At 36.2% G+C, this 26819-nt stretch overlaps 1 protein-coding gene across 3 annotated transcripts; it reads left to right on the top strand.

Moving 5' to 3' along the window:
- Nucleotides 1-4890: 4890 nt before the first annotated feature.
- XPA (XPA, DNA damage recognition and repair factor) lies at nt 4891-26751 on the top strand. Of its 3 annotated transcripts, XR_001516840.2 has the most exons (7): nt 4909-5148; nt 12214-12324; nt 15165-15270; nt 17749-17914; nt 19674-19791; nt 22349-22590; nt 26530-26751. XR_001516840.2 is itself a non-coding variant. In XM_015589067.2 (6 exons), exons 1-6 carry the CDS (start codon nt 4934-4936, stop codon nt 26676-26678), a joined length of 708 nt encoding a protein of 235 aa, XP_015444553.1. In that variant the 5' UTR covers nt 4891-4933; the 3' UTR covers nt 26679-26751. The 3 variants fall into 3 exon arrangements, 2 of the variants coding, with proteins under 2 accessions (XP_015444553.1, XP_006911612.1); XM_015589067.2 differs by lacking the exon at nt 22349-22590 and having other exon boundaries at nt 4891-4991; XM_006911550.2 differs by lacking the exon at nt 22349-22590.
- The last annotated feature ends 68 nt before the right edge of the window (nt 26752-26819 follow it).

Consider the following 26819-nt stretch of genomic DNA (forward strand, 5'->3'; position numbering starts at 1 on the left):
ACCCCAATTGGGGGTAATAAGAAAACAGGAAACCACAAGACTATAACTCTATTATGTGGATTGGAGTTCATCCACATGATGGATGAACCCTGGACCACAGTCATCCTCCCCTGGTCCTACCTAAGACGGACAACAACACCTCTGGCACCAGGCTTCAGGCAGACAGTCCTCTCGGACTCAAGCCATTTGGTTAGCCACGTAGAGTTTTTTAAGGACTCAGTTTCTCATTCCAGCTCTGCACTAACTCTGGGAGAATTAGCACTAGTGGAAGAAGTAAGATGAAGACTTGTTCTAATTTAGAGACTTATGCAGTTTAGTGGTTGAGAATATTGATACTGGGGCTGGGCTGTGCGTGGCTGAACCTAGCTCTGTCACTTATTAGCTGATGACCTTGAACAAGTTATTGAACATCTCTGTGCCTTAGTTTTCTCATCTATAAACTGGGATTAGTGAAAATACTTATTGAGTAGTTAAGAAGATTAGATTGTTGGTAAATTGAAAATGCTTTAAAAAACCACCTACCATATAGTAAGCCCAATATAAAAGTTTGCTACTATTATTATTATTACTGTTATTATTATTGTAATAGGTAATGGTTAAAGCTAGACAACAATGGAATAAGCTATTCTGAAGTAGAGTATTCCCTATCATCATAGGTGTATAAGCAAAACCAAGGTGGTTGTACGTTTCAGCCTTTGATCTTGAGTTTTTCAGTACTGGTGAAACATCCAACTATTCAGCATTATTCATTTTATTTAATTCTACAAACATTTACTGAGCAGCTATTCTGTGTCAGATACTGTGGTAGGCCCTGGAAATATTGGGATGAATCAGATGGTCCCACCTCTCAAGGACCTGATAATCTAGTAAGAACAGGTAGGTATCGCCTCCGGTGTGGGAAATACTACAGCACCAGCACATATGAGGTTCACGGCAGCTAGAGAAGGGAGTCTGGGTAGGCTTCCTGAAAGAAGCAGTAAGAAAAAAGGTCCCTTGGGCCATTCTGGATCTGGGGACTGCACAGTAGGGAAGGTCCATGAGTGACATAGGATTTTGGCTTCTAGTGTTGATAGTCATTTTTCCTAGGACTTGTCCTTAGTTGAATCATTTGGACCTTCCCACTGCTTATTGCTTTTGGAAAGAAAATTCTTATGAGTCTTTAAGATGTTTTCTAAATCCCTTTGCACACATATTTTATTGATCAAATTTCCAATATGATGTTTTTGCCTCAATCCCTTTATCTTTTGGTTCAAGGAGGTTGAAATCTAAATTTCTCTGGGAGCGTTTGCCTGGTCAGTCACAGCAAAAAGAGACTGTATTTCCTGGATTACTAAATCAATACAGCTTAAGTCAACAGGATCAGGCTAATTTCTGTTGCTGCGTCCTTGTCCCAGACAGTTCCCCCTTGGTGTGCTCCTTCCCACCAGATGTTCTCTTATTGTGAATTTATGCCAACGATGTTCAAAGTGACCACATTAAGGGTTAAAGCCCCAGGAAATCAGGGGGAAAACAAAAATGAAAAAGAAAGCCACACACATTTACTATTTACTTGATAATAAAGACAAATATATTCACATCCTGTCATCTGAGCATGAATAACGCCACTAATGCTCTTAGGAGGCCCTGTCAGGAAACACTGCCAAGTTTCTCATTCCCCTTCCTGGCTTTCATTCTTACCTGCCTGCTCTTTTTCAGGATCAGGTTAGGGCTTTCCATTCTTTCTGTGCTTTGTTAATTACCCCTCTTTCAGTCGAGATCATAGTTGGTCTGGGAGATGAGAGAGGTACAAAGCAGGAAGATAGATGCGGTCACAGGTTTTCCCCGAGACTGAATGGGGAGAGGCAAGAACACATTCACTGGTCTGTTCTCCTTGTCTGTTTTTCCTTTTGTGCCCCCACCGAGGTGACTCATGCTGCTGTGCTCTGGGCAAGCCCTACAGCTTCTGTCACTATGTGGGATGTACAGATCAGGGCATGCACTCCTCTTCCTTTCTCTAAAGGAGGAGTCTCCTTTTAGCTTGGATGAGGCGTCACCTAACAATTCAGATCCAGTTACACGAAACTTACTAACAAAGGTCAGGAAGCCAAAGGAGAGGGAGTTACCCATCAAAAGAAAACCAACAGGTTGTCAAGAGTTACAAAACACCCGGGGCTTGTACAGCATCTGAGCTGTGGTCCATGCCCTTCAGTATTCAAGCTTGGAATGCTTTGTTGGAGAGGAGGTTCTAGGCGCTAATTATTCTCAAAGAGTTACCCTGGGGGAGAACTGTTACCTTCTTCTCTAGAAATACTGCACAGCCTCAGAGACCCTTAGAGTTGTGTAGTCTAGAGGGGTCATTTAAAGTTCTGGCTCTCAAAGCTTGCTGCCCATCAGAATTCTCTGAGGGTGGGGGTGTGGGGGTAGGGAATGTGCTTTACAAAATTCCAATGACCAGATCCTACCCCTGACCAATGACAACAATCTCTGGGGGTGAAGCCTCAGCATCAGTCTTATTTAAACTCCCCAGATGCTTTTAATGTGCTTGCCAAGCTTGAGAACCTGTGAGCATGACCCTTACTATTCAAAGTGTGGTTAGTAGAGCTGCAGTTCCACCAGGGAGCATGTTAGCAATGCACATTCTCCGGTCCCACCATAGACCTACTGAATCAGAATCTGCATTTTAACAAGATCACCAGGTGACTCATATGTGCATTAAAGTTTGAGAAGCAGTTACTTTTCTTGAAGCACTGGGCAATCTGGCAACATGTGTCCAAATTCTGTCTTGAGCTACCTAAGGAAGCTGTGTAGTAGCTGTCCTCTTTAAGAGGTGCCCTCGCACTTCAGTTTGCCCAAGTCCCATACCTGGAGAGGTTCATTAACTTCCACTATTTGCCTAGGTCCAGTCAGAATTTGAGTTGTTTTTAAATTTATTATAAAATTTACCATTCTTTCTTACCATTCACAGTGTTGTGCAACTATTACCGCTGTCTGGTTCTAGAATATTTTCATTACCCTCAAAGGAAACCCCATACTTATTAAGCTGTCATTCCCCAGTCCCCAATTCCTTCAGCACCTGGCAACTACTAATCTGCTTTCTGTTAGTATGAGTTTGCTTATTCTGAATGTTTCATATAAAAGAAATGCATAATGTTTTCAAGGTTTGTCCATGTTGTAGCGAGATTCAGTACTTCCTTCCTTGTATGGCTGAATGATATTCCTTTGTGCGAATATATCACATTTTGTTTATTCATTCATCATTTCATGGATATTTGGGTAGTTTCAAGCTTTTGGTTATTGTGAATAGTGCTGCTATAAACATTTGTGTGTAAGTTTTTGTTCAAACACCTGTTTTCAATTCCAGGAGTGGAATTGCTGACTTATATGGTAATTCTATGTTTAACTTTTTGAAGAATAGCCAAACTGTTTCCTACGGCAGCATCATTTAATATTCCCATCAGCAATGCATAAGGGTTCCGATTTCCCCACGTTTGTCAACACTATTTTTTTTAATTCTAGTCATCTTATTGGGTGTGAAGTGGCATTTAATTGAGCTTTTGATTTGCATTTCCCTCATGAGTAATGATATCTTTTCATGTACTCATTGGCCATTTGTATATCCTTTTTAGAAAAATGTCTATTTAAGTCCTTCGCTTATTTAAAAACTGGATTAATTGCCTTTTTTGTTATTGGGTTGTAAGAATTCTTTAAATTTTCTGGATACCAGACTTTTCAGATATGATTTGCAAATATTACCTCTCATTCTGAGTTGTCTTTTCACTTTCTGGATGGTGTTCTTTGATGCAAAAAATTTCAGTTTATCTAATTTTTAATTTTTTTTGCTTGTAGTTTTGGTATTATATGGAATTTGAAATTTTAATCACCTGGACAAGATCAATGGGTCAGGAGAAAGAGGGATCTGATGGGATAGGGAATAGTAACAGCTTGAAGTCTCTCCCTCCAGTTCAATCAGAAGATATGAGCATTTATCCACTTTATATAAGGTTCTACAACTTAAATATATATATATATATAATCAATAGATTAAAACCACTAGGTTGTGCTTCTCAAACCTTAACCATTGAGTATTAATGGGAAATCTCAATGTGCCAGATTGTTCTAAAAATTAGTCCTAAATGGTATATGATTAGAACTTAATGTTTTCTGATTTCAATTTTACTTGTAATAAAAAAAACCACATAGTTTTAGAAAAGCATGCACTGTTTCTTTTGCTCCATTTGCCACACTTTTGGGGAGTCAGGATTTGGTGCCAATCCAAAACTATTGTCTACCAGTGGCAGCTCACTCACACTGAAGGAATACTCCATGGAAAAAATAGCCAAGCTCATGCAGACCAGCCTTGGTTCTTACCAGGTGTTGCATTTGCCTGCCACTACGAGTTTGAAACCAGGTGTTCTCATTTCAAATCTAAGCCTCTGTCCGCTAGGCCATGCCTTCAAAGTCAAGTCAGATCAATCACCTGTTGGTTTCTCTTGATTGACATTATTACTACCAGCTGCCATCATTTTTTGTAAGCTTGTGCCGGGCATTGTGCCGAAAGTTTTTACATCCAATGTTCCCAGCAACCGAGGAAGTGGTTTCGTAATTATCCTCATTTTACTACTGAAGAAACTAGACTCAGGTTAATAACTTATTCAGGATCACGCAGACAGTAAGTGTCAGAGCTGGGACTTCATCTAGGTATGACTCCAAAGCCCATATTCTGAACCACCAAGCGAAACTATTATTTTAAAGATGACCAGGTCCTAAAAAAGAGAGCTCTGTTACCCACCCTTCTCCCAGGTTACAAGCTAGCACGTATTCATGCTCCGACCCGTGCGCAGACTCCGTCCACCTGAGTCGCTTCAAACTGCGCAGGCGCACTCCCTCCCCGTGGAGCCTGCGCGGAGGCGGTAATGGCACGGAGGCGGGGCTGTGGGAACGCTTCGCCGCGCCAATGCGCGTGCGCTGGGGCAGGGCCACGGTTCTCCGAGTTGGAGATGGCAGCGGCCGAGGTAACTTCGCCGGAGCCGGCGGCTTCAGAACAGTCGGCGGAGCTGCCAGCCTCTTTGCGGGCGAGCATCGAGCGGAAGCGGCAGCGGGCGTTGATGCTGCGCCAGGCCCGGCTGGCCGCCCGGCCCTACGCGGCGACGGCGGTTGCGGCTACCGGAGGTTTGGGCCCTGGCGGCGCCTGCCCCTTCCCTTTCCTGGCAGGCCGGGTACCGCGCCCCGTGTGTGGCGTCGGGTCCCCTCGCGTCTGCGTGCACACCCTTCCCCGTCCCAGGAGGGAATCTGCTCAGCGAGTCTTGTCGAAGCAAAGCTGTTCCAAACCAAAGGCCGTTTCCGTGGTAGAATCCTGACCCGCAGTCCCGGGCTTTCCTCACCGCACCTGGGCGGTCCAGTTGCTGTCTTTAGCTTTGGGATGCAGCCGCCCCCCACCCCCTCATTGGGAGGTGCCAGCCAGTGCCCTAAGTTAGCGTTTCAGCTTTCCCTTTCTCTTCTCTTCTTGCAACCTCTACCGGTCCTGGAGGTGGTCTTTCTGTAAAGCGTTTAGACCTGTAACCCATTTCAGTAATCAGCACCTGCTCCCTCATTCATCCTCAAAGGGCGATTGAGTGCATATTCCCTGTCCAGCACAGTGCTTGCTATCTACAAAGCTCCAAGAAGAGCAAGGAGACATACCTACCGCCTTCATGAGGCTAACATAGTAGCAGCTGTTGTGCTTTACATGTTTCAGATGAGCTAATTTGATTCTCAAGCTAACCTGGAAAATCATTAGGGCAGGATTTGGTATCCCTGTTAATAAGGTGGTAATTGAGGACCAGAAAAGGAAAGAAGTTTTCTCAGGTTCATTCCAGCAAGTGCACAGGCTAATCAGGATTGGAACTCAGATCATCTGACGCTGGGTTCAGGGCCTTTCTTTGCCACCAGTTGCCTCTGCTACACTAGGCATCTCTCCAGTTCATAAGAGGGAAGGCTGTTAACTCTTGTCCGGATTTCCTCTTCTTCCTCTCTTAGGGTAGCCCTTGGCCGCCTGTCATGTATGTATGTATCTGTATATATGTATCTTATATAATTCTCTCTACTGTGGTCAAGCAGTAATCTTCCCCAGGGTTCCTAAAATATAGTTTGGTTGATATGCAGGTGTTCACGACTATCTATAATAAGTACATGTGTTTCTAAGCTATATCCCATATTGTGTGAGTAGTTGAGCACAGTTTAAAGCAGTGTCATCTGCTATCCTTTTTCATGAGCCAGAAGTAAGGAAGAATGAGAAGAGTCTCAGGCTGGCTGCATGTCTTCATATTCATATTGACACTGAATCTGCAAATTCCAGCTGCTTTTAGTCGTTCTGGTCTCATTGCTTTCTCATGGTTTTCTTTTTTCAGCTTGAGGCATTCTAGAGTCAGGATCAAAAGTTGTTCATTTGCATTGATTAATTCATATTCATGATTCCATAAAGGTTTCTAGATATGTACAGACAATCTCTGATTTATAGTGGTTTGACTTATGGTGCAAAAGCTATATGCATTCAGTAGAAACCATACTTTGAATTTTGATCTTTTCCTGAGCTATCAATAGGCAGTATTATATTCTCGTGTTGCTGGGCAGTGGCAGTGAGCCACAGCTCCCAGTTAGCTACATGATCATGAGGGTAAACAACTGATACTCTAGTATTAAATGCATTTTCTTTTAAATGTGAACAGTATGAGGGGAGATGTGGATTTAAAAAAACACAGTCATGCAGAAACAAAATGTGTTGGACCAAAAAAAAAAACCATGGACATTCAAGAAGGGAGGATAGTGGAAAACTACGTGTTATTAAATGCATTTTTGACTTATGATATTTTCCATTTACTATGGGTTTATCTGGACACAACACTGTCATAAGTTGAGGAGCATCTACTAAATGGATGTGGAACATAGCATGAGAATTGCTATTAACAGTAGAAACAGGCTTTTTATAATCTAATCCCTTTGTTTAATAGAGGAAGAAATTGAGGCCAGAAACGGGGAGTAACTTAAGCAAGTTAACACTATTAAATTTGCCTTTTTAAAAAAATGAGTTATAACCTATATACATTGATATGTAAAATGTACTCACCTAATTTAACCTATGTAAATGCTTATGTAAACACCACAGTGATCAATATATAATTTCAAGAACCTTAGAAGGTTACCGAATGCCACTTCTTAGTCAACCACCTGTCCTCAGACATACCTACAGTTGTGACTGTTTGGTTAGTAGTAGTACCTTTTTTGAACTTCATATAAATGGAATCATACAGTGCTTGCCTTCTTTTGCTGAACATAGTATTTAAGAGATTCATCCACGTTGTTGCATGTATTGGTAGTTCGTTCATTTATACATCGTACAGCATTCTTTTGTATTATTATACCACAGTTCTTCCATTTTCCTTTTAATGGCTATTTGGGTTGTTTGCAGTTTGGGGCTATTATGAAGAAAACCTTTGTGAACATTTTTTTTTTCAGTTACAGCTGGCATACAATATTATGTTAGTTTCAGGCGTACAACATAGTGATTAGGTATTTATATGACTTACAAAGTGACCACCCTGATAAGTCTTGTACCCATCTGACACTACACATAGTTATTACAATATTAGTGACTATATTTCTTTTCTTGTGATTGTTTTTATAACTGGCAGTTTATACTTCTTAATTCCTTCACCTTTTTCACCTTTCCCCCACCCCCTCCCATCTAACAACCACCATTTTGTTCTCTATGAGTTTGTTTCTGTTTTATTTATTAGATTCCACATTTAAGTGAAATCATACGATATTTGTCTTTCTCTGACTTATTTCACTTAACATAATACCCTCTAGGTTCATCCATTTAGTCACAAATGGCAAGATTTCATTTTTTGTGGCTGAGTAATATTCCATTGTATATATGTACAACATCTTTATCCATTTGTCTATCGATGTACTTCTTTATCCATTTGTATATCGATATAGAAGCTTTGGTCGCTTCTATATCTTGGCTATTGTAAATAGTGCAGTGAACATAAGGGTACATATAGCTTTTAGAATTAGTGTTTTGGATTTATTTGGATAAATACCCAGAAGTGTTTAATTGCTGGGTCATATATATTATTTTTAATTTTGGGGAGAATGTCCATACTGTTTTCCATAGTGGCTGCACCAATTTACAGTCCTACCAACTGCACGAGGGTTCCCTTTTCTCCACATCCTCACCAACACTTGTTTGTTGATTTATTGATGATAGCTGTTCTGACGGGTGTGAGGTGATAGTTCATTGTGGTTTCAATTTGTATTTCTCTGATGATTAGTGATGTTGAGCATCTTTTCATATATCTATTGGCCATCTGTGTGTCTTCTTTAGAGAAATGTCTATTCAGGTCCTCTGCCCATTTTTTAAATCAGATTGTTTTTTTGTGTCATGTTGTATGAGTTCTTTATATATTTTGGATATTAACCCCTTATTGGATGTATCATTGGTGAATATCTTCCATTCAGTAGGTTGTCTTTTCGTTTTGTTGATGTCCTTGACTGCGTAAAACCTTTTTGGTTTTATATAGTCCCATTTGTTTGTTTTTTCTTTTGTTTCTCCACCTGGAGGAGACACATCCCCCAAAATACTAAGAACGGTGTTAAAGAGTTTACTGCCTGTTTTCTTATAAGAGTTTCATGGTTTTAAATGGTTTTACATTTAAATCTTTAATCTATTTTGAGTTTATTCTTGTATACAATGTAAGAAAGTGATCCAGTGTCATTCTTTTGCATGTATCTATCCAGTTTTTTCAACACAATTTATTGAAGAGGCTGTCTTTATCCCATTGTATGTTCTTGCCTCCTTCATTATAGATTAATTGACCATATAGGTGTGGGTTTCTTTCTGGGCTCTCTATTCTGTTCCATTGATCTGTCTGTTTTTATGCCAGTAACATGCTGTTTTGATTACTGTAGTCTTGTAGTATAGTTTGATATCAGGTGGTGTGATACTTTCAACTTTGTTCTTCTTTAAGAGCTTTATCTCTTCTGGGTCTTTTGTGGTTCCATACAAATTTTAGGGTTATTCGTTATAGTTCTGTGAAAAATGCCAGTGGTATTTTGATAGGAATTGCACTGAATCTGTAGATTGATTTGGGTAGTATGGACATTTTAATGATGTTAAATCTTTCTATCCATGAGCTTGGTATATGCTTCCATTTATTTGTATTTAAAAAAATTTTTTTTTTCAGTATCTTATTGTTTTCCGAGTACAGGTCTTTTACCTCCTTGGTTAAATTCATTCCTAGGTATTTTATTATTTTTGATGGAATTGTCAATGGGGTTGTTTTCTTAATTTCTCTTTCTGATAGTTTGTTATTGGTGTATCAAAATGCAACCAATTTCTGAATATTAATCTATCTTGCTACTTTATTGAATTTATCTATTCTAATAGTTTTTTTTTTTTTTTTGGCGGACTACTTAGGGTTCTCTGTATATAGTATCATGTCATCTGCAAATAATGACAGTTTTATTTCTTCCTTTCCAATTTGGATGCCTTTTATTTCTTTTTCTAGTCTGATTGCTGTGGCTAGGACTTACAGTACTATGTTGAATAAAAGTGAAAGTGGACATCCTTGTCTTCCTGATGTTAAAAAGCTTTCAGCTTTTCAGCATTGAGTTTGATATTAGCTGTAGGTTTGTCAATCATGGCTTTTATTATGTTTAGGTATTTTCCCTCTATCCCTGCTTTGCTGAGAGTTTTTTTAATAAGTGGATTTTGGAATTTGTCAAATGCTTTTTTTTGCATCTATAGATATGATCATGATTTTTATCCTTCGTTTTGTGTATGTGGTGTATCATGTGAATTGATTTGTGGATATTGAATCAGCCTTGCATCCCAGAAATAAATCCCACTCAATCATGGTGTATGAACTTTTTAATGTATTGCTGAATTTGATTTGCTAATATATCGTTGAGGATTTTTGTATCCAATGTTCATCAGGATATTGGCCTGTAATTTTCATTTTTTTGTAGTGTCTCTGGTTTTCATATCAGGGTAATGTTGGCCTTGTAAAATGAGTTTGGGAGCCATCCATCCCCTTCAGTTTTTTTTTGAAATGTTTGGTAATATTTAAACGTGGAGCCACTTGGCCCAGGGCTTTTGTTTGTTGAGAGTTTTTTGTTTACCGATTTGATTTTGTTAGCAGTTACTGGTCTTTTTAGATTTTATATTTCTTCCTGATTCAGCCATGGAAGATTTCTAGGAATTTATCCATTTCTTAAAGTTTGTCTAATTTGTTGGCCTATAATTGTATGTAGTATTTCCTTATAGTCCTTTGTATTTCTTTAGTGTTAGTTGTCACTTCTCTTTCATTTCTGATTTTTTTTTTTATTTGGGCCCTTTTTTTCTTCTTGCTTTCATTGGTCTTTTCTATTGTATTTTAAAACTCTATTCTCTTTATTTCTACTGATTTTTATTATTCCTTCCTTCTGCCCACTTTGGGCTTTGTTCTTTTTCTAGTTCCTTTAGGGTAAGGTTAGATTGTTAATTTAATAAATTTCTTGTTTCTTGAGATAGGCCTGTATTGCTGTAAGTTTCCCTCTTACAACTATTTTGGCTATGTCCCATAGATTTTGTGTTGTCATATTTTTCTTGGTTTCAAGGAATCTTTTGATTCCTTGATCTCGTTATTAGCCCATTCTTTGTTTAGTAGCATGTTATTTAGCTTCCATGTATTTGTGTGTTTTTCAGTTTTCTTCTTGTAGCTGATTTCTAGTTTTATACTATTTTGATCAGAGGAGATGCTTGGTATGATTTAAATTTATTAACACTTGTTTTGTGTCATGTTTGTCCTAGACAGTGTTCCACGTGCACTTGAATGTATATTCTGCTTTTTCGTGATGTCCTAAAAATAGTTAATTCTATCTGGTATTATGTGTCACTTTAGAGCACTGTTTACTTTTTTGTGAGAGTATAATAATATTTTATTATGGTTTTAATTTGTATTTTCCCTGTGACCAGTGTGATGATAACTTTTTCATATACTTACTAGCTATTTTGATATCCTCATATGAAATTCCTATTCGGGTCTTTTGCCCTTTTTTAAAAAAAAAAATGGCTTATTTGCCTTTTATTGATTTATAGGATTTTATTACATATTTTGAATCTCAATCTTTTGTCAGGTATACATATTGCAAATAGCTTCTCCCAATTTGCATCCTGTCTTTTTTTTAACTCTCATAGTGGTCTTTTGCTGACTAATAGAAGTTTTTCATTTTAATCAAGACTAATTTAGTAATTTTTTTTTATGGTTAGTACTTTCGGCTACTAAGAAATTTTTGGTTACCTCAAGTTTGTGAAATTATTTTCCTATGTTTTTTTTCTGGAAGCATTATTGTTTTACCTTTCACATTCAAGATTATGAGCCATTAAATTTTTTTGTATGTATATTGTATGAGGTAGAGTTAAAGTTCATTTATTGAAAAGACCAGTTTTTCCTCACTGATTTGTAGTCCAGCCTTTGTCATAAATCACACTGCCATTTACTGAAAAGATTTTTTTTCCTGCTTAATTGCCTTGGAGCCTTTGCTGTAAATTAAATGACCAAATATATGTATGTCTATTTCAGAACTCTCTCTCCTATTCCATTGATCTCTTTGTCTTTGTGTCAGCATCACACTATCTTAATTACTGAATTTTTATTGTAAATCTTTAAATCTTGTAGTGTAAATTCTTCAGTTGTTACATATAAGTGTTAAAATCAGTTTGTCAGCTCCCACCTCAAACCTCCTCCCCCCCCGCCCTGCCCCCAAATGCTGGGGTTTGACTGAGATCACATCGAATAGATGAATTTGGGGAAAATTGATATCTTAACAAATAGAGGCCTCCAATTCGTCCATGGTATATTTCTCCATTTATTTAGGTCTTTGATTTCTCTTAGTGGTGGTTTCAGTGTAGAGGTTTACACATCTCTTCCCTAGATGTTATTTCTTAATTCTAATTGTATATGCCTGTGGATATTCTGCATACATAATCACGTCATCTGTGAATAAAGACTGTTCTACTTCTTGATAAACTTTATGCCTGTTTTGTTGCCATATTGCAACACTTCAGTGTAATGTTGGATAAAAGTGGTAACAGTAGACATTCCTTATCTTGTTTGATACATATTAAATTTAAAGAAAGTTCCTTTTTATGCACATGGGAACATATGGGCTTACCTAGTTCAATTGTTGACCTCTTTTACTTACTTTTTATAGGCATGGCTAATGTAAAAGCAGCCCCAAAGATAATTGACACAAGAGGAGGCTTCATTCTGGAAGAGGAAGAAGAAGAAAAACATACAATTGGGAATGTTGTTCATCAACCAGGTAAAGTGTGTTTTCAGAAAATAGGTATCTAGGTTAGTCATTTTGAGTAACATGCATAATTATTTGCAAACCGATGTTACATAAATAAGTTGCCACACATATTTTAGTCAATGAGCATGTTTGTTTTGTAAGAGTGATAAAGTTTGGAAGTTTTGCTAGTAGGTTAAAAATTGAACAGATTTGGCAGTGATTAATTTAACTTGAGTTTTGTGTAAAGGCCTCAATGCCATTGATAGGTTCTGCACCTTTAAGTGAAATGATGTGAAACAAAACCAGTTTTACCGTAGGCTAATTGATTTAAACCAGAATTAAGTTCCTCTGGCAACTCATCAATGTTATAATAAAATGATGTTGAATGAAGTGTTATTCAAGGAACTGTTGTACTTAGGGTAGACACTCTCTTTCATTCTATAATGGTAGAGACAGCCAATGACTGATAGATTACATCCTCAAAATTATCTCGATAGGCTGAAATGAGAGGCTAGAAACCAAAAGATAACAGAATGGAGATTCCTCAAAAAATTACAGAGAACTACCATATGATCCAATAATTCCAGGTCTGGGTATTTATTCAGAAAAAATGAAAACACTGACTCAGAAAGATATATGCACTTTGATGCTCACTGCAGTGTTATTTACAATAGGTAAGATATGGAAACAACCTAAATGTCTATCAGCAGATGAATAAATAAAGGAAAAGTAGTATATATACACAATGGAATAGTATTCAGCCATAAAAAGAAGGAAATCTTGCCATATACAACAATATGGATGGACCTCGAAGGCATTATGCTAAGTGGAACAGATTGGTGGTTGCCAGAGGCAGGGGGATGGGGGCTAGGGGATGGGTGAAGGGTCAAAGCGTACAAACTTACAGTTATGAGTCATAGGGATATAATGTATAGCATGGTGACTATAGTTAATAACACTATTACATATTTAACAGTTGCTAAGAGTAGATTTTAAAAATTCTCATCACAAAATTTGTGTATGGTGTTGCATGTTAACTAGACTTACTGTGATCATTATGAATATATACAAATATCCAATCATTGTTATGCATCTGAGATCATTATAATATACATCAGTTATACCTCAATTAAAAGTGTACATGTGCACGTACGAGTGAGTGTGTTTGTGTTTATGTACAAGTGAGTGAGTGTGTGTGTTTATGTCCACAGTGCCTTGAAGCAAAGATAGCCCAAGGAGCATGAGTAGATCTTGGTGACCAGATCTTGGACTCTGATACTGTTCCTTACTAAAAGGAACCAGGGCCCTTCGGAGAAATATCTGATTCCACAGTTAGTGCAGGGTGGCTACAAGAAGAGCTTGGAACATTATGTAACGTCAGAAAATCTGAAAGTGTCCAAAAAGTGATAGAAGGGTGTTATAAGAACATAGGAGCCAGTTTGAGAGGGCTCCCAGTGGCTAAATCTGAGACAATTCAAGCACCAAAGTAATTTAGAACACTAATGAATATATACCATTGAAAAAATAGGACTCTATGAATCTATATCAATAATAAATAGATACATAAATGGGAGAGAAGGAAGGCGCTTGCTTAGAGTAGACTGCCAGTTTCTCAATGGTGAATGTAAAGGGATTGGTGGAGTTAAATCATTCTGTATATTTAAAATTTTGCATTATAAATTTTTTAAATTAGGAAAATATATCCACACTTTATGGCTATTGACTGTTGATTAATAATGCTGTATAGTAGTCTCCTAATTGGTATTTCTGAGTACAGTTTCTCTCCATTCCAGTACAGTCTGGTAGTCAGTTTTTTGAAGATACCACTTTGACTCTATTTTTATTCTTTTGTTTAAAGAAGAGGGATTTTTTTTCTTACAGTTTGGAAATTAGTGGGATTAGTGGATGGTAGACTATTAACTGACTTTCTTGTGTTAGAAGTAGATTAGGTAAGGCAGTGATTGTAATATGTTGAACAAATCATGAGCAAATGACAACTCCCCTTTTCTTCCCATTGGCAGTTATGGCAGTTTTCAGAATTGGGGCTTGGCAGTAGCAATCAACCTAAAGACTCAGTAAGACTTTCAGACTTGCTGAGAAAACCTCTTCTATAGAATAAAGATCCTTAACTAGATATTTGAAGTCCTTTAAAAAATCTAGATTTACTCAGAGTAGTTTCTGTGCTGGGCGTTGAGGATGCATAGCTAAATACTCTATATTGTCAAGAAGTTTATAATCTAGTGGTTGAGACAGATGAAGAGAAAGCAGTTTTCTCTGTTGGTAGGAGATGTAATGTGAGGAAAGAAAAAGTTTTCCATTTGAAAGTGAATTCTGCATTGTCTCTCTTTTACTGTTGTCTAGCTCTTTAGTGTTCTTTTCTATGTTATGAGACAAGGAATTCAGGCATCTTCTAGAAGCCAGGAATAGTAAGATAATAGGTTGTCCCCTAAAACCTCCAGAAAGGAAGGTAGTTCTGCCAGCACCCTTACTTTAGTCCACTGAGACCTGTATCAGACCTATAAACTACAGATCTGTAGGAGAATAAATTTGTGTTATTTTAGCCACTAAGTTTGTGATAATTTGTTAACGACAGCAGTACAAAACTAATACAAGTACTTTACACATGGTTTGGATTCAGAAATACTTGAATTGATAGTTTTTTCCCCCTTATATTATTCCTTTTTTCTTTTCTTTTTTTTTTTGAAAAATTTTTTGGATAAAGGTAAGATTAATCAAGTTTTTACTTTGTCTTTTATGTAAATGTATTTGTCTGGCAGAAAATGTATGTTGAAAAGCTAATAAAATAGAGAGAAATATGTTGTTTTAGTCCCCAAAAAGAAAACTTAAAGAATTAATCTTCTTTTCTTTAGGACCTGTTATGGAATTTGATTATGCAATATGCGAAGAATGTAGTAGAGAATTTATGGATTCTTATCTTATGAACCACTTTGATTTGGCAACTTGTGATAACTGCAGGTACTTATTTTAGACAATCTTCTAATTGCTAATGTTTACATATAGACTAGGATAAAACAATTCAATCCATTTGGATTTAACATTATTTTAGTAATTATGATTTTAATTTGGGGGGTTCCTAACATTTCTATGGTTTCCATTTTGCCAGAGAAATACAGGAAGCCTTTGCTTATCAAAGTTATAATATTCCACGTCATTAGGAATGCACTATGTCCTGCCATAGATATGTCTTTTTCCTTTCTTCTGGTCTGGTTTTTTTTTTTTTTTTCCTTAGTGGCAGTTTCCTAATCCTTCTCTCCCCTCATCCCCTAAGAATTTCCCTGTTTCTGTAAGTCAACACCTTGCTCAGAGGACTGGGGCGTTCAGTGAGAGGAGGGGAGTCAAACCTCCAGCCCCTCTTCTGGTACTCTCAGAACACCTCTTTCTATTCAGTTTTTATTCTCATGAACAGTCAGGGAAGAGAATAGATGAAGGAAGATCACATTCTTCTGTCATCCTTTCCCTTCTCCTAGCCTCTAACCTCTTTTTATATCCCCGCTGCCCCAATAACCTTCCTCACTCCACATGGTTCTCCTGTCCCTACTGTTTATCTCAGCCAAGTCCTGTGTTGGTGTCTCTCATACCTTAAGACCCTGTCTTAGATTCTTACTTAGCCCTCTTACCTGTTCCCGTTTCTTAGACCTCCAGCGCTAGATCAGTGCCTCACCTGCATGAGGACCTGCTTTTTCAGCATCCCTGCTGCAGATGTTAGGAGCCATCACCATTGACTCGTTGCTGAATAAACTCCTTGGAAGATAGAATGGGAGGTGTTTTTGGTCTCATGATCACATCTGTGATGAAATATTCTGGCACCTATTGGAATTACAAATTATAAACTATTCCCATTGACGTATAGTGGCATTAGTGCACAGAGTGGTTGAAGTCCATAGTATTACGACTCTCTTTAAAGTTCAGATAGCTTTTGGAAACTGAATTAGCACATATGATCTTATGTCCATGAGAAATTGAAAGCAACTGATGTATCAATTTAAAGAAAGTTGTGTGGTAGTCTGGAGTAAATATACTTTTTAAATTTAAACAACTAGGAACACAGTCCTCCATTCTATTTCCTTTCAACATCTTTGAAGATTGTAATTTTAGTTTAGTGTAGTTTACCTGTTCCCTCCTTTATGCTTCAAATTATTTAGCTTTCTTAAAGGTATTCCCAATTTTAAGTCTCCCCTCCCTGACCTAGACCCCTTCTCTTAAGTGTTTACCATTTCAGTAAAGGCCATTTTCATTCATTGGCTATCCCTTGTTTAATTCCAAATCCATTTGGTTCTGTGTTCAGACCATATCCTGAATCTATTCACTTCTCATCCTCTCTCCCACCATTACCTTAGACGAGGCCACCGTCAGCTCTTGCCTGGATCACCGCAGTAGTAACCTTCTAACTGGTCTCTTGCCCTCACTTTTGCACCATTAGTCTCTTCTCCATATAGCATTTTACTCAAAACTCTTTAATGGTTTCTGATCCATTTAGAATAAAGTTGCTTACAAGGCCCCTATCTATCTCTGACTTTATCTCTCATCACTCTTTGTCACTTTAAGCATTCTAGTTACACCGGCCCTCTTACTGTGAGCCCCAGTTGCAAAGCACACAAACAGCCCTAGAGCCTTTGCATTTGCTCTTCTCTCCAGTATTAACGTTCTTTCACTAGCTATTCAGAATGTTCCCTGACTTCTTAAGGGCCCTACTCAAATATCCCCTCATCAGTGGCCTTCTCAGATTACCCAATCTGAAAATTTCTGTTCCTTTACCATACTTTATATTCCTTTATAGCACTTACATCTGTTATTATGTTTGCTTATTGACTATCTTCTCCTTTACTGGAATATAAGCTTCATGAAAATGAGGCTTTGTTTTATTCTTTGCTGTATTCCTCATGCTTTGAACATGAGGAATACAACAAAGAATGCATGTAGGTAGAGAACAGATGAATGAGAACTGTGTAATTGACTATGTCTCCATTTTCACTTTAGCGTTGAAAAAGCTCAGAGACAACTGGAAACTCAATTGTGTTGGGGCAGTTAGACCTTACATATTGTGTATATTCCTTATGTCCTGCCCATCCTGACTTTATGCTTTAATTTATATATTTTTACTTATTGAGTGTTAGCTCTCATTGATATTTGCCATGCTCTTATAAGTCATTTCAAATCCTTTGTGGAAAAGAAGGAATTTAAATAAAAAATTCATAAACTTAAATGACATGAATTTGCAGCAAATAAAGCTCAGAATAAGTAAAAGATAAAGGATTTTTTTTTTTGTTGTTGTTGTTGTTAGAATTTTTATGTTGCAATTTGACCATGAGAATTGCAGGGAAAAAGTATTTTATATGTTCCTTTTGGAATGCACAGCCCCAGGTTGTTGGGCTATTTGAAAACTTAATTTATTTAAAATAACTAACTTATATAATGGACTTAATTTGTTTTCAGAGATGCTGATGATAAACACAAGCTTATAACTAAAACAGAAGCAAAACAAGAATACCTTCTGAAAGACTGTGATTTAGAAAAAAGAGAACCAGCTCTTAAATTTATTGTGAAGAAGAATCCTCATCATTCTCAGTGGGGTGATATGAAACTCTACTTAAAATTACAGGTCTCTAGTCATTTATATTCAGTCATTTTAAACCCTGGGACAGGTGAAAATTTAAACACGAACTAGTTGTAATTAGTTTTGTTTTTCTTATGGAGAATTAAAAAGATCCTTTGCATTTGGTTGCTTTACATATGAGTTATAGTCATATGTGACATTTAATGACATGTTTTCTTATTTTGCTTTTTGGTATGGTACTTTGGAGCAAATTTATTACTGTTGGATGATGTTAGGAGTACAGATGAGAAACTAAAAAAGCTGAGAGTAAGAGTCATACCTTGTTTTCCTGCCCACTCCCTGACCCCCAACAAAATCTTAAAAAAATAAATAAATAAAAAATTTCAGAAATTTCACAAATGTCGAAAATCTAAATCCATTTGGGAAATACTCTTCTGAAACCTATCAAGTGTCCATGTAACTCTGGTGTATCCTAGAGCAGATCTTCTCAACTCTTCTTGCTATAATTATGTTACAGATGTGCCAAGATATTTAATACACTTAGTGCCTAGGGCTGCTATCGTGTCCAGGCTGGTTGCCTTGAGTCACAAGCAGCTTCCTGTATCTACCCCAGAATGATACAAACATAATAGTTTTGTGCCATTATATAAAAAATATTGGGAGGCATTGCTTTAGAGAAATTTGAATTAGAATATACAGAAAATCTTAGTATCTTCAAAAATCAAGAAACCACATTGTAAAACCAAACATATACTAAATTTTATTAAACAAAGGACACTATTGATCACCATTATTTTATGTATCATTAAAAAGTAAAAGTATTTAAACTGACCTAATGTTTTCTTACCACTTGGTGCTTTTATTTTATACTTACTGAAATAGTGTTGTTAGACTTACTATAGTTTTTTGCTATACATGATGCTTGTGTGAGCATAAAAAGGAAAAGGCAAGTACGACAGTTTTATGAAGGTATTCCTAACCTTCTTTGTATTGAGAATCCAATTCTTCTGAACCACTTTAGTCTCAGAGTTGTTAAAGTACTGTTAAGCACATTGATGATGCAGCATTTTCAGAGATGTTAAATTTTGGAAAATGTGATGTTTTAGGACTTTTGAAATGAGAATATATCATTTTATTATGTCAAGAAATTTGTGTTTGGCTACATTGATTGATATTTTGGTCCCCTTAACAGATATCCTGAGTACAATTCTTCATGTGTCTATTATTCTCCTAAATGTAAATAAATTTTATAAAGAGTAAAGATCTGTAACCCAGAGTTTTAAAACTAGAATATTTTTTAAGTCATTCATCTACCAGAGTTTTTAAAAATGCATATCTAAAGATCAGAAGTTAGTCAAGTAGATGGCAACTATTATTGATTCTGGAGGAGAAGAGTAGTAGTGATTGATTTTCTGTGCTAGGGGATTTTTGGAGATTACTTGATACTTAGCTCTCATGTGGCTAATTGGTCAATAAATTTTGAGAGATGAGCCTGCTGAAACTCAACAGACTCACCGACTACATGTACTTCTATTGATTGATGTGAAAAAGCTGAATGAATTAGAGAAACAGTAAAGTCAGAGGACAACTTTTCTGTTTATAAGCTAATTCAGCATATATTTACTGAGGGTTTCATAGCTTTAGACAGGTATTAATAGAGTTGTTTCTTGTCAATATTTAAAATCGTAAATTTTAAATATAAAATTGTACTTAGATCATTCTTAGGTGCCTATAGATTTAATAATTATAACTTATTTTATAACGCTGAATCACAACTAATTTAAATATGGATTCTGTGTTGTAGATTGAGAAGAGGGCTCTCGAAGTTTGGGGAAGTCAGGAAGCATTAGAAGAAGCCAAGGAAGTTCGACAGAAAAACCGAGAAAAAATGAAACAGAAGAAGTTTGATAAAAAAGTAAAAGGTAAGTGGCTACATTTATATCATCAAGGACTGTGTTTTACTGCTTTGCAAAAAGCCTTTAAGTTCTTCCTTTTTAAAGATAGAATGTCACCAGTAGATTGGAATGTGTTTTGTCATAGATTGAAGAAAGAAAATTTAGTTTGCCCTTAGTAGGTTAGTGTTTGAGACTCTCATTCTACACCTCACAGTACTGCAATTCTAAAAAGCACATAGCCTTCACCTTAATGTGAATCATCATGTTTTATACAGGAATGATGGTAGGATCAGCAGTGAACCCCAGTCAAAGATTTGGCATTGGTTTAATCTTAAATATGACCAACAGGATTATAAAAAGCAAAGATATCCACCAGCAAACTTCTCTAGTTTCTTAAAATGAAAAAATTATGGCTAAGTCTTAGTCATCTAACTTAGCAGCTAGGAGGGATCTTCTAATGTCAGCTAGAAGTCTACATACAAAATAAAAGTCTAATCACTTTTATTTTGTATGTGGATAAGAGAGTTAGAGTTAGAAAGGTAGAGTGACCTGTTACATAGATGATTATTAGAGAGTTAGAACTGGAACCAGGCTTTCATGACTAAAAGTCTACATTGGTACATTCATTCCTTTATCCATACATCTGTCTATCCACGTGACTATCTATTCTTTGGTCCATTATCTATTTGACCATGCATCCATCCATGTATGCATATGTGCATGAGTCTGTTCACCCATCCGTCTGTCCATCCATCCAATAATAAGCATCAGCTATGTTCCATGCACTGCATTAACATAAATGCTAGAGTCAAACAGTTGTCAAAAGAGAAAGACCAGTAAACTTAAAATCATAGAGTGTGATAAGTACTATGATAGTGATGAACATAGGGTGCTATACAAGAGAACGAAGAGCACTTTTTGCTATATCACAGAATCCCTAAAATGAGTCTTAAAAAGTATGCATACAGTAATTGTAGAGTCCCAGTGTTTTGTAAAGTATATATAGATAGCACATATTTTATATGTATACAGGGTTATACATATACTAAATTGATCCATTTAAAATGAGTCTCTTAGCCATAATAAATAATTTTGCTTATGTTTTTAGAATTTAGAAGAGGTTTTAAAGGGTGACTGAAGATAGCTCAGATGTCTTCAAAACAAACGAAAAAGCAAAAATAATGTACCTGCATTGTTACTTCTTATGAGAGGATAGGATACCCCCTCCTTTTATTACAAAGCTAATTCATTTGCAATGCAGAAAAGTTAGAAAACTACAAAGAACTTCTATGATTCTACTACCCAAAGGCAATCATTAGTAACATTTTAAGGTCTGCTTTTCTAGTTGTTTTCTATGCATAAACACTTTAAAAATATTTTTTTATAAAAATGGAAACACTTTGACATTTATGAAGTTTATCAAAAGTTTATCAAGACAAATAACCCCATTATAAACATCTTTATACAGATTATAGTTAAGATATCAATTCCAGAATCAGGGGGTAGGCACACTTTTATGACTTTGTAGAGAGGTTTCCTATTGCAAACTGCCATAGAAGAGCATTTCACTGAAGATTCTTCCCTGAATTAGCCACCACTGTACCAGTCTTCAAAAATTCCTGCAAGGACCAATTGAGAGGATTTGGAAAGATTTCTTTTGAATTTGGTCCTTTAATCTTTTTGATGTTTTACCATAGCCCTTTCTCTCTTCCAACATCAAGGAGAGCTTTGAAGGATAAAGTAATTAAAGGCATCTTAAGGGATATGGAAGAGGAGGGCATATCTATAAACTAATTACATGTTAGCCTAGGGTTTTTTTTAACCCCGTTACCTGACTCATCTCAATTCTTCTCTCTCCTACCTCCTTAAACCCCTTTCCTGATGTTATTTTAGTGCAGACAGTAATATATGGATAAAGGAATTAGAAATTTGTACCTGCAAATTGGTGAAATCTTTTCAAAAGGTGTTCTATCTGTAATGTTTTTCTTAGATACTATTTCTGTAGTATGGTCTAGATATCTCAAGGTGACTAAATATTTATAATTTGACTAACAAAGATTATGACATCAGTTTCATTTCATTATGCTTTATAAAATTCTATTAATATAATTCTGTGGATTATTTAAATATTAGTATGAATAGAAAATTTCTTTTAAGATTTACACAATTTTCATAGGTATTCTTTAAAAGAAGTAAAAGCTCAAATATAATTGGCTGTTTTTCCTCACTATATTAAATTCCTGTATTAATCATCAGTTAACTACTATTGATTTTTCTTATCCTTAAAGAGTTCAAATTTGTCTTGAATTTTTCTTTGACCTCTTAAGACCTCTTTAATTCAGCTCATTTCTTATTTGGATGAAGAATGTCTTTTGAGGAAATTTTCCCAAGTGGTTACATGAGGGGTTACTTGAGTTCCAAGTCCCTACAAATCTAAGAATGTTTCTCTGTTTCTTTTGTATAAGAAAACCTAGGTTTTCTCTCCTTTGTATAAACATTACTCCATTGTCTCCTGGTGTTTAATGTGCAGAGGTCAATGTGATGCCTTCTTTAATTATGCCTTCTTCTTGTTGATTTACTTTAGAGGTTGGTGGATATGCTCCTGTCCTCCTGACTAGGCCACAAGGGGCTGAGAGTGGAGTAGACACTGTAGAGATTAGAAACAAGGAGCTTGCTATGCAGTTTGCTCAGAAGGCTCAGGACAGAGAGGAATAGAAGGAAATCAAAAAGTTTTTTAGTTGAAAAGAACTTGGAACCTGGTTCCTCTTGGTCTTCTGATTTTGATCCACAAAGAAGCTGACACAAAATTTACTTCTTTATGGAAAGGTAAGAGATTACATTTACCTGCTTTTGGAATACAAAATTTTGCTTTAGCAGTTTCAGAAATAATTGATCTTACTACGGAAGAATATTAAAAGTGTAGATAGTATAAGGTATTTATAAATATAGACAAGGTGAAAAACAAGAATTTTGTCAGCAAATTCAAATTGTTATAGATCGTAGATCCAAGAAGGCACAAGTAGAAATGGTATTATTGCTGCTCAGTGTAAGTGGATTTCAGAAAATGCAGTATACGTCGGCCTTGATATTGGATGGAACTTTCAGTTGGTACAGATACACAGAATGTTTTGAGTTTACAAATTTCTACAAATAAGGTGGAGGTAAGGCTTTTTTTTAAAGTTATACTCAGCTTCTTCTTACATAGTACTGGTAGTGGTTAGCCTCCTAAAAAAGAAAGTTAATCTTCATTGTTTGTTACTATGCACTTTGCCCCCAAAAGAGGTGGGTAAGAAAATCTCATTTTGGGACCCCTGCATTTGTGGACATTTTACATGTTGGGCCTGTGGTTATATGTGACTTTTCGAGCTTTTCTTAGAGGAGTGTGAAGGGCACAGTCCCTGTTATTCGGCTTCAGTTTATGGAAGACAAAATAAGAGCAAAACTTCACGTTTTGTCATTTCCTTCTGACTTTCTCTAGTTAACAAGGGGTGCTGTATGTCAAAACTTCTTGCCTTCTCATCCAGATTTTTAAAGTATGGGGTCTCCCTCAGCTATTTATAAGTTTACCTCATAAGCAGCATTAGGCTTTTTTTGATTACAGGCTGCCTCTTTTTGGAAAATTAAGAGTAAGCCAAATTAATGCAAGTTTTAGAGTGGTACTAATTTTTCATTGCAACAAGGATTTGGGGAAAATGTCTCTGGGTAAAAAGAATAAGCAGTCTCTGAAGATATCAGTAGCAAGATTGAACATTTTATGAACATTTTAATATCTAGTTGAGGTATTGCTCAGCTTTTTGTGTTGTGAAATTCAAGGCCAATGAGACTAGGAGGTTGTATCATGGTAAACCATTGTTTTGTTTTCTGGCTTTAATTGTGCTTTCAGTGCTGCTAGGTCCATCCCCGCTCACCCCACCTTCAAGGTTTCCTCAGCTCCCAAGGCCTATCAGATCCTTTCCCATTCTTGTAAAGTCTCTGACCTTTCCGCCATCCTCTTCTCATCCTCAGCAGTAGATAGTTGATCTCTACTTGCCGAAGTTTTAAGTTGCTTAAATGAAGTAATGTGAAAAACGTATTGTTAATTTGAACAATTTTTATTTCACCAGATGTTGACGGTTTGTCATGTGTGCTTTTTTCTCTCACACATATACATATATTTTGCTGAACTGTTTAAGAGTTACTTGGAGACATTGTGATTCTTATTCAGTACTTCGTATTGTTTCCTAAAAACAACATTCTTCTACATAACTAAAAAACAGTGATCACACAATAAATTTAACATTAAAGCTATTATCTAGTATATATCTATATTTATCTTTCTCCGGTTGTTCCAATGTCCTTTCTAGCTTTTTAGCTGTTAGATCCAGGGGCCAGTCAAGGATGATGCATATCTATAGTCTCTTTTAGTTCCTCAATCTTTTTATCTTTCATGACATTGACACTTTTGAGTCAAGGCCACCTGTTTTGTGGAATGGCCCTCCATTTGGATTTATTAGCAGCATGTTTCCTCATGATTAGATTCAGGTCAAACATTTTTGGTAGGAATACTTCCTAAGTGATGATGTGTCGAGTGCATCACATCAGGAGACATACCAGTTCTCCTCTAAGGGTGATATGCAGTTTGATTGCTTGGTTAAGACAGCATCTGCCAGATTTTGCCATTGTAAAGGTTCCCTTTCCCCTGTGTAATTAATAGGAAACCTGTGGGGTGACTCTTTGACACTGTGAACATCTCATTCCTTAAGTTTCACTCAGTGTTTTTAGTACGTGGGCATGATTCTTGCTTGAGTCAGTTATTATTAGGCTGGATATAAATGGTGATTTTCTATTTTTGTTATTCTTTCTATAATTATTTAGCTTCTTTTAGAAGAGCTCTTTTTAGTACCATTTGGATTTATGGATTCTTATTATCAAATCAGTGTGGCAGTCCATTCCTATCATTATTCATTTGGATTCTCATATTGTCTAAAATGTGGCCAGTGGAAGCCCCTTCAAGCTAGCTCCTGTTTTCTTTTTCTTTTTTGTAAAGAATTACAAACTTACATAAAATTGCAAGAATAGTAAAAAGGATACCCATATATCCTTTACCTAGATTTACCTGTTGTTAACACTTTATGCCATTTGCATCATTTGCATTCTCTTATCTATAAATATTTTTTTCTGTACCATTTAAGGTGCATACGTCATCACTTTTCACCCCTAAATAGTACAGTGTATATTTCCTAAGAACAGGACTGTTCTTTTACCAAAAAAAAAAAAAAAAAAGTATAGTGTTGATATTTTTGTCACCCATATTCTAGTTCTGTTAACTGACCCAGTAATGTCCTGTATGATTTTCATTTTCATTCTAGTGCAGGATCCAGTCTAGCAGGAGACATCTTCCTGTCATTTGAAACTGAGGCATCTGTGTAGTTCTGGTCAGCATATCATTTCCTTTATTTTTAATTTAGAAAATGTCCTGAAGTAAAATAAAATAAAAGGATAGAGGGCATTTTGTATATATCTAGGAAAATTCGGGTTCTTCAGAAGGAGATGATACAGGAATAAAGACTAGAGTTTGGCTAGCTGTTTGACTTTAGGCACAGTTCCTATTAACTTCTCTGTGCCTTTGTTTTCTTGTATATAAAATTGAGATGATAGTTGGACTTATCTTAAAGGATTGTGAGGATTAAATGTTTATAAAAGTGCTTAGAGCAGTCAGTGCCTAATATATGTTTGCTTATCCTTATAAAGGCTGAAAATACAAAGATTCAAGTAGCATTTTGATATAGATCTAAAATGGAGAAAACGTGTGATAATGTGGTGTATGTTGCTTTTTATGGTTGTTATAAAAGATAACATACTCTCCCTTAGATTGTATCAAAGAGTGCCTGGCTTGATGGATCATTGGTCAGATTAAGAAAAAATGTAAACAACTAGCTTTGTTTTTTAATGATTAAGCTAGAAACTGAGGAGTTATTAGCATATTGATTTACAATTAACACTAAGCATTTGGTTTCTTCAGGTAATATGCTATGTGAACTTTTAAAATGTGATTGACTTAGTTGCATTTCAAAGCATCTAACATTTTCTTTGTAAAATGACTTTTTAACATTATGTAGTGGAAAAAATTCTAAACATTGGAACAAATGACCTGAGTTTACATGCTGACTTTGCTCAGTTTTCTTACCTGTAAAATAAAATGAAGTAAAATAAAAACTATTGTTCTTTCTAGCTTTAATAGGCTGTGATTCTTATGGTTGTACTTTGCAATAGTTATTAGCAGTTTCTCTCCTAAAATATTGCTCATTTCATAGGATAAAGAATTTCATAGACTTAAGATGAACTGACCAAAGCAGCTTTTCTAAGATGAAACATGAGCATAGCATCAGAGTTTTTGGCTTTCCAGTGTTCTTTCAAGCAAAGCTTGCCTTGACTCTTATAGAAGTTCCTGACTTAGATGGAGCTTAAAAATGTTCCTTGTCCTCAGTTATCCCAGCTAACCCCCTTTCATGCTGTGGTATCCTGTCTTCCATCAGCAGTTGCTTGAACAAACCCTGTTCTTTATTCATCTTTTTTTTTTGGTTAACACACTCCATTTCTGAATTTCCCATTTCATACTACTCCAACAATGACTTTTCACAGGCTAACCTGGTAAGTTTATAAAATCAATTTGGATGTTATAAAGTTAAGGTAAACCATATTTGGTTTAAACATATGTGCATGCATAATGGATTTTTCAGGGTTCAGCTGAATAGCACCACTGAAAACTGGCCTTTTCCTTCTTAGAATTACGGCGAGCAGTAAGAAGCAGTGTTTGGAAAAGGGAAACAGCTGCTCACCAGCATGAGTATGGACCAGAAGAAAGCCTAGAAGATGACATGTACCGGAAGACTTGTACTGTGTGTGGCCATGAATTGACATATGAGAAAATGTGATTTTTAGTTAAGCGATGTTTGACAGTTTTATATTTAGATAAAGGAAATTTATATCGGTCTTGTTTAAAATTCACCGAAAAAGTCTTCATAGATGAATGAAACACTTGTATAAATAATACTTCAGTAATAAGTACATACTGT

Source organism: Pteropus alecto, unplaced genomic scaffold, assembly GCF_000325575.1.
Source record: "Pteropus alecto unplaced genomic scaffold, ASM32557v1 scaffold114, whole genome shotgun sequence".
NCBI lineage: Eukaryota > Metazoa > Chordata > Mammalia > Chiroptera > Pteropodidae > Pteropus > Pteropus alecto.

Excerpts from the sequence above, each read along its gene's own strand:
- XPA (XM_006911550.2), top strand. The coding sequence starts at position 4,977 with ATGGCAGCGGCCGAGGTAACTTCGCCGGAGCCGGCGGCTTCAGAACAG. Across the intron at positions 5,149-12,213 it reads GGCGGTTGCGGCTACCGGAG|GCATGGCTAATGTAAAAGCA; the intron begins GTTTGGGCCCTG and ends TACTTTTTATAG. Across the intron at positions 12,325-15,164 it reads GAATGTTGTTCATCAACCAG|GACCTGTTATGGAATTTGAT; the intron begins GTAAAGTGTGTT and ends TCTTTTCTTTAG.